This window comes from Microtus ochrogaster, linkage group LG9, assembly GCF_000317375.1.
Source record: "Microtus ochrogaster isolate Prairie Vole_2 linkage group LG9, MicOch1.0, whole genome shotgun sequence".
NCBI lineage: Eukaryota > Metazoa > Chordata > Mammalia > Rodentia > Cricetidae > Microtus > Microtus ochrogaster.
This window is the reverse complement of record NC_022034.1, coordinates 24,999,032-25,007,604: the sequence shown is the minus strand read 5'-3', so window position 1 is coordinate 25,007,604 and position 8,573 is coordinate 24,999,032. Positions and strand designations below refer to the sequence as shown.

General features: G+C 48.9%; 1 protein-coding gene across 1 annotated transcript in view; it reads left to right on the top strand.

The window, feature by feature from the left end:
- The first annotated feature begins 6,955 nt into the window (after positions 1-6,955).
- The window catches only part of Ccn6 (cellular communication network factor 6), a 9,040-nt gene continuing 7,422 nt past the window's right edge, over positions 6,956-8,573 (top strand). The window contains exon 1 of the mRNA XM_026787500.1: positions 6,956-7,299. Within this exon, the coding sequence (XP_026643301.1) occupies positions 6,996-7,299 (304 nt within the window). The 5' untranslated portion in view covers positions 6,956-6,995. The remainder of the gene's footprint in view (positions 7,300-8,573) is intronic.

Sequence of the window (8,573 nt, the reverse complement as noted above, 5' to 3'; positions counted from 1 at the left end):
TCTACCAAGGGAGTTCCAGGACAGGCTCCAAAGCTACAGAGAAACCCTGTCTCGAAAAAACAAAAAACAAAAAACAAACAAACAAAAAAAAAAGAGCAGCAATGCAGGGGGCCCAGAAGGCCAGAAGGCGTCTTGATCAGAGATTAGGCCTCTGAGCTCCACTCCCCACGTTTCGGACTGCACCTGGGTTTTCCACCTCTGCAGACCCACACTCGAGGCTGCGGTTCCATGGACAGTCCTCCAAGGAAGTTTGCTGACACAGGACCCTCTGGGATCAAGCAAATTCCCCAGATGCATCGCACTGAGCTTGGTCCCACCAGGAGGTTGGTCCTTCCCCGGGGTTACTCGCTGGTGGGGACCAGAGTACCCTGTTCTCACTTGGCTCTCCAACATCATTCCTCTCTTCTCCCGACACCATGGTCAATGAGATCAAGGCAGGACCTCAAGTGACAGGAGAAACCAGTTCAGTGACTTCCACTTGCTGTTTGGGGCATGGGATGGTGGGAAATAGAGTCTCCCTCACCTTGTGAAATCTAGGAGGAGACCGAGAGAGAGAAAAATAGTGAAAATGAAAGGCAAATTAACATGCTACGGGCTCTGATGTGTGTATAGGCTCTGTGGTGCGGCCGGGGATATGACAAGGTGTCAGGCAGCTTGGGACCCTGGTTCCACCTTTTCCTCTCATGGAACTTTGCCTAACTAACTTCCTGGTGAGTGAACAAAGGAGGTAGTAGTACTTTCTCAAGCGTGGCTGTGAGAATCAAGTGTTTTGTATCCAACCGTGAGTGCCCTGTGGAGAGCCAGGCAAGCTCCCGGATGTTAGCTATTATCTCTCTACAGTCTACTTTCCCGAGGGGAACGCGGAGCCTCCCTCCCTCTCTAGGCCTCCTTTCCAGTAGGTTACTACACAACCATCCTGGTCGCCCTTTCAGACCTAGGGATCCATGACCTTTCTGTAACCAAAGAGGTAGGAAAAGAAGGGCTGAAGAGAGGTGCTCATGCTCCATGAAACTTGCTGACCAAGAGCGCGAGTTCTGACTTTTGCCCGCCCAAGAAGGCCGACGGTCCCGGTCCCGTCCGGAGAAGGGATTCGACAATGCCCTTACCAGAGGGACTAATGACGGGATCTGTCCTTTGCTGACGGGGCTCTCCTTGTGAGAGGCATGCAGCCTGCCTGAGCACTGGGGCAGAAATCCTCTCTTCATCCGGTGTCATCTCTGAACTTTTGAAGCCACTTGCAATGTAAATTAGCTCTTATCTGTCATTCTCTCTGAGTTTCTCTTCTGTTATTAGCCTTTCTGCAATTTTTAATGACGGATATTTTGTGTGTTTGTTTATTCAAGGTCTGCTCTGCCGGTAGATTGCATAGGTCTTGGGGGCAAGGATTAAGGGTGTTTTATTGACCAAGCACAATGACTTAACTTTAACTTTTTAATCTGTTAAATGAGGACAGCAATACTGCTTTTGTCCACCTCACTGAGCTGTGAAATTAAAAGAGATAATACATGGGAAACGTCCTTGTAAGTGGTGAAATGTGCTCCACAGAGTTATGGAGGGCTGTGTCAGTTTGAGGGGACAGCACAGGCTCAGGCTGTGGATGAGATAATCGCGAGAGAGATGAGATATAATCGGAGAAAGTCCTTGGAAGAGGTGACACTGTGACAGCTTTTACAGAGTAGAGCGAGCACAGCTGTTCCCACCCCTAAAAATATCCAGTTCACCCAGCCAGGAGTGAAATAGTTAAACAGCAGTGAAGGCTGGAGAAGTCTCAGTGTGGGTAGCAGTGAGTACCCCAGAGCGGATGGGGTCTCCTAAGGTAGGCGGAAGTGAATGCGTCAGAGTGGATGGGGTCTCCTAAGTGGGCGGAAATGAGTACCCCAGAGCTGATGGGGTCTCCTACGTGGGCGGAAGTGAGTACCCCAGAGCTGATGGGGTCTCCTAAGGTAGGCGGAAGTGAATGCGTCAGAGTGGATGGGGGTCCCTTAACCGTGTGAGGTTTTGCTAGCCAGTTGTTCTTTTCCCACTGCAGCAAGGCTGGACAGACAGTAGGACACCCTCCCTGTTCCACAACTGTGAGATTGCGTAGTGAAGGAAGGCATTTCCAGAAAACTGGCTGCGGCTGCAGGCTTTTTAGGTGGAGAGCGTGGATCTCTCTACAAGTCCGGTCGCTGCAGATATATGGAGCTCCACATTTGAAATAGGGAGAGTGGGAGCGAGAGAGATGTGGTTGATGAGCCAGAGAACAAGACATTATCAAATCAGATGGCCAGTTTGGGGCAAGGATCACTGTGCCTGGGGATCCAAATGCCAAATGATCACCACACCAGGGAAATAAAAAGAGAAAGGTCAGACTGGACCAAAAGCAGACACAGTTTCCCCTCACTGAGCTTTTGTCTTAAGGAGCAGGACACCCCCAGTGATGGTTAGTCTTGATCATCACCTTGAAGGACTCTGGGATCAATTAAGAAATATATCCTTCCTTGGATCTGTAGGGTTTTTTTTTTTTTAGAAAGGATAAGCTGAGGTGGGAAGATCCGCCCTCAATATGGGCAATACCATCGCATGGACTGGGCTCCTGGGCTGGATTTAAAGAAGAAGGCAATGAGCTCTGACGATCATCTCTCCTTCCCGACTTTGAGTGCAACGTGCGGTGCGCGGTGGCCCCACGCTCCTGCCTTGGCTTCCGTGCCGTGATAGACGGCACATGTAGGCCCTACCTTAACTCACCTCTGTCAGGTATTTCCTCACAATGAAGAGAAGAGTAACCGATCTGAGGCCTTAGAGCTGCAACCGCACGGGGGCCATCTGGTGGTCTGCAGCATGTAGCTGCGGGCTGTCTGCGCGTGTGCACAGGCTTCTTGTACTGCGGGCTCCCCCGTAACATCAGACTCCCGGGGGTCTCCATGGGAGGCCTTAGCCGTGTGCTATGTTTATTCTCATAGAGGAGCAATGAGTTCAGGATAAGAAAGACGTCAGGATACCATAGGCTGGGTGACAGGCCAGAGGAAAGGGTTTCTGCCTCCTGGATCCTCAGGAAGGCAAGTCTCTGATGGAGAAAGAGCAAAGGGCAGGAAGGGCGCACAGAGGTGCTGGTGACAACACAGGAGGGGACGGGCTGGTGGCCACATGTGGGGAGGGTGAGGAGAAACGGTACAAATACAGAATAACTTCACTTTTTAGATTTTTAAAGGTTGTTTAAATTGATACGTAGAAACATACAATTGTACAAATTAACGTGTAATTTGTAGTGTTCCCTAAGTTTTTAAAATCCTACTATTCTCTATGGCTGTCAGTGTTTGGTCCTCTGCTGGGAAAGATCTGGGGTTAACTTTTCTGCAACCTTCCATGGAACTGCGACCCCAGAAAGGGGCCTGGCTTAGGCAATGCACTGGGAGAGCCCATCCTCATGACTAGGTTGACTGGTTACTGTCCTCCAGGGGTAAGATACGTACTGGCATAGAGGACAGGGATGGGGTGGGGGCAGCTCAGAGACAGTGAGCTGGTGGCTACCTACCACCTCAGGAAAAGCTGCTAGAATCCGCTGTTGGTAAAACATGAAACTCGGGTGGCACCTAAAGGGGGGGGGATCAGACCAGCGCCCCCAGTAGAGAAATCAGACAGAAACCAAGGGCAAGGAGAGGACGGTGTCTAAGGCGGCTAATGCCACCCACCTCCTGGAAGACAGGCTTAGACCTCAAGAACAGAGCACCAGCCCTTCCCCAGAGAGAAGCCTCCACTTGATCTTGCCCAGTCCCTGCAGGAAGGTGCTGGCCTCTGGAGACACAAGCTGTGCAGACCAAAGGTGCTTCTAGAAATCACATGAAGTAAGCAGGGCACTGGAATGGATGGATCCTCAGACGGAAAGTGCAGCCTGGCCCGGGAGGTGGAGACGTGGTTCCCTGGGAAGGACACAGGGGAGCTTTGTGCCCTAGGCGAGGACGGGCCAGCGCTCCTCCGACTCTCCACCCTCCCACGTCCCGGCCACGTCCCGGCCACGTCCCGGCAACATGCACAGGCGTCTCTTCTGCACTCTGCTCATTCCTGGACTGGCACAGGTAGGTCTTTGTTTTACACCCCGGCTTCAGCTGCACTCCTTCAGGCCCAAAGACAGAGATGGGGAAAGATGCGGGTAATTATTTCGTGAGAATGGGGAGCCATTTTCCTTTCCAGAAAGTTCTGTTTTTACAGTTCAGGAGCTTTGTGAGATGCTTGACATTTCTCCTTTTGAGGTGTGCCCTCTAGTTTGCTTGTGATGTGTGAACAGTCCACAGACATTGCTTTATATCTGTTTACAGAGTCCAGTCCCAGCTCGGGGACAGGTAGTGCTTGTGGCCCACAGCCGTAAACATGGTCCCTTCAGGCGGGTTACAGGCACCGGCTCATCTTTCCAGAGCTTGCAGTATACAAAGAGTCCCTGGAAAAACGGTTTTGGGCATTTTTTTTTTTCCATTGAAGCCTGTCCTTGTTTGAAAGGAGCACTTAGGAAGGAACATTTAGGTTTTTTTTTTTGTTTTTTTTTTTTGTTTTTTTAATGTCCTATTACTTTGTCTTTTCTCAAGCCTCATGTCTCTGACTTTTTTGTGAGTGATTCTGTCCATGGAAGCTCGGAATATTTCGGAGAGCCGATCAAAGGAAGTTTAATTTAATACGAGCAATTCATTGCCTTGGTGTTTTCTAATGAGAAAATTAAACCAGGGTGACTAGTTTATTGATTTATTTACATGGCGAAGGTCATTGCTGGCAGAGGGCAGAGCTCTGGCCGCTTCTGGTCACTTGGACAACGTACCGGATGTGGAGTTTGGAGGCGGTTCTGGCCTGGGCAGCAGAGGTGTTTTGGACTAGAAGGGAAGTTGTTACAGTGTTTAAGAACACAAGGTCTCAAAGGGATCCCAAGGAGGATGTCCTGGGTGCGGTTCTTCTTCTTCTCACAGTTGGAATGCATTGCTTCAGCAGCTGTGGAACCAGCCTGCTCCTGTTCTGCATTCTGAGAGGAGCAGGTGGTTATTGTCAACGGAGAGCTAGGACGCGTTCTTACACAGTAAATATTCCAGCCCAGAGAGATGTGTACGGAATAGAAAACAAGTGCAAACATAAAAAGAGATTTGCTTAGAGCAGAAAGTATCCTTTTCTGCTTTTTTTTTTTTTTTTGTCTTAGTGCTTTTTCCTCTTTTGGTCACTGGGATAAAATACCTAAGAAAAACACCCGTAGGAAGGGAAGGCTTGCTTTGGCTCTCAGTTCCAGAGGTTTCAGTCCATGGCTGTTGGCTGGCTCATTTCAGTCTCTGATGAGACACAACATGGCAGCAGAAGCATGTGACAGAGGAGGCAGCTTACGTCATAAGCAAAGCGGAAAAACCAGAGACAGAGGCAGGAGTAACGACACACCCCACCCCTTGATGCCCTTCAGTGAGATGCCACTTCCTAGCTGTCCATTCATCTGAGAATCCACAAATGTGTGGATCCGTGAGCCAGGTCAGCAAACTCACCGTACACAGACCATTTCTGGACAGTGGTGACCAAGCGAGTATGTGTTTATGTGGTAAACATGTGTGCAACGTGGTGCAACTCTCAAGTCTGTGTGTCCATACGGTGGCCAGAGTTCAGCATCGAGTGCCTGTCTGTGACTCTCTACCTTGTGTTTTTGAGTCAGGGTTTCTCTTATTTAAGATCACAGATCTGTCCTTAAGATCAGATCTGTTTTAGAACATTCTCTCACAGGCATCATTCTATGGTCTCAAGACTTGGCTTTTGAAACAAAGTGTCTGAAAAGAAAAAAAAATGTGTAAAATTACTTATATTCTCAACGTTTTTTTTTGTGAATCCTTTTTTGTGAATACTTTTTGCATTACAATCTATTATAATTTCCTTGTTTTTTTTTTTTTTGTGAGGTAAGTCTGATAACAAAATCAAACAAACAGAGAAACCAAGCAAACCAAAGGTTTGAAGGTCCCATGCTCAGAAGTTTGCATGGTAAGCTGCAGACAGTGGGGACCACCAGAAGACTTTAAGGAGTAATACAGTCAGATAGTGTGGCATTTAGTATCTGTGAGATAAGAAAGGATAGACCAGGAGCATGAGGACAGCACAGTAAGCAGGATCAGCCATGGCATGGCTGTGGTGTGAGGGCGCAGAGCTTGGTCTGGGTGGAAGACGAGTTTTGAACCCCCGTTTTTTAGAAAGAACATTTGGGCATCCATCTGTGGGGCCTACAGGTCAGTGGCACACAGCATAGGGAGGAAACTGAAGACGGGGTGGGGAACGAGACTGCCAGTGATGGTATGTGGAAGTGAGCAGCTAGCTCGTCAAGGCGACAGCTGATGTTCTAAGGTACAGTCCCGCACAGCTGATGTTCTAAGGTACCGTCCCGCGTAGCCTAAGAGGGCGCCTGGAGATCTGGAATGGCCGGGGGAAGTCACTCCTGTGAACATGCCATGGATGCTGAATAAATGTGACTGTATAGAAGGTTCTTCTAATTACCCAACTGAAAGCTATGGTGGATTGGATCACAGTGGTAGGAGCGAGGAGGCCAGTGGGTAGTGGTGGCGATAGATTTGAAAGGTGCCGTCCACGAGGTTTATCAATGAAATTGGATGTTAGCACGTGAGTCCAGCCTGATCCACTGTGCAAGGTGTTTTTGAAAAATACAATGGACATTTGTATGGATGGAAAAGATGCGTGGAGGAAGAGGGCAAATTTGCGCGGGCCATTTACCAGTGGAGCAGTTAAACAGGCACGTTTGGTGCCTTCAGAAGAGTGAGCTGGTTGGGAGAAGAGACGAAGTGAGGGAGGGAGATATCCTACCCGAGAGGTTACAGTGCAGAGCTCAGGGGAATGACATCAAAGCAGTTCCGGAGACGGAGGAGCGGAGAGACAGGAACCCAGTGAGGAGTCAGGGAGTGCGCATGCCCAATACCGATACTGTAACTCACCACCTGTTTGGCATGCATCTCCTACAGAGTCTCAGGAACCTTTTCTAACATCACCTTTATCATCAAATGAAGCTCTGCTGCAGGGCGCAGGGCACTGTGCCATCAGACACGACCCCTGAAGGAGGGCCCGCAGAAACACCCCAAGTGGGTCACCGGAAACAGGTCTGTCACTGGCCTTGCCAATGTCCTCCTCGGAAGCCCAGCTGTCCTCCTGGGGTGAGTTTGGTGAGAGATGGCTGCGGATGCTGCAAAGTCTGTGCCAAGCAACGAGGAGACCTGTGTAATGAAGCCGACCTCTGCGACCCTCACAAAGGGCTGTACTGTGACTACTCGGCGGACAAGCCTAGGTACGAGACGGGAGTGTGTGCATGTAAGTGTCTTCTCGACCTATTGGGAAAAGCTGAATTGAGACACATTTTCCTGCCCCACATAATTCAGAGTGGGAATTTAGTTTAGCTAAATACAGGACAGATGCCGTTTCCGCGCACCGGTGGGCTGGTTCAATTGTACCGGATAACGTTTGAAATTCAGAGACACACGTTTGAAAGCCTCATAGTTATCTCGCAGTTCTCAGGTAGCTGGGTTTGTTGTTGTTTGTTTTGTTTTATTTTTGTGACAGGAGCTCTCTACATAGCTCTAGCTGGCCTAGAACTCACAGAGATCCACCTGTCTCTGCCTTGAATGCTGGGATTAAATGCACGTGCCACCAAGTCTGGTTCAGGTGGCCGCTTTTCCTGATCGCATATAGGAAACCTTATGTAACTAGGGTCTGACCTAAAAATGACAGCTTTTGTTAATCCTGTCTGAAATTAATCTGAATTCATGAAAGGAGAAAATAATCGTCTTTAAAAATGCATGGATGTTTCTCTTCAGAAGGAGCAGATGGGGGAGGGGGCAGAGCGTGGGGAGGAGGGGAGGAGAAACCTTGGTCAGGATGTAAAAAACAAACAAACAAAGCTCGGGATTGTAAACCAAGAGGGTGTGGACTGTGGCATTCACTTTCTGCGTTACCTTCCCTCTGGCCAGCTGAGACTGTCTTCCCACGAGCGGCTTCACAGACAACACGAAGACTTTAGCGGCAGATGAGGGAGGCTGTTTAGAACTAGGACCTCAACTACTGCCTAGAGCTAACCTAGACCACAGCTTGGGCTGTCATTGGCAATCTACCCCTGCTGCACAGAGCAAACCAGTGTAGAGACCACGTGGCCTGGGATGACTAAGCCATTCAGTCTTTCATGGAACATTTGTTGACTTCTGACTAGAACACTGACGGACTGTCAAGCTTGTTTTAAGGCCCGGGCATCTCCCTGTAGTCCTAGCAATCCTGAGGACTAGAGCGTCTGCTAATGTGGGCTTTTGTCAGTTGACTTTAATGAATTTGTAATTTTAAAGTTCGTTTAAATGAAACACATCTCATACAAGCTAATAATAATTCATTTTCTTATAAATGACGACTACTGACAGCAAAGAACATTTTAGTGAGGAGAATGTGGTCTTAGATTTTTGTGAACGTCCCAGATGTCTAGCTCAGTAGATGAGTAGACCCTCACATCTGCCTCTTGTTTGCTTTTCTGGTTGACATCTGAGGGAAATTTGGCATCACACAGACACAAAATTAGAAGCAGGTGGACCGCAGTGACATGC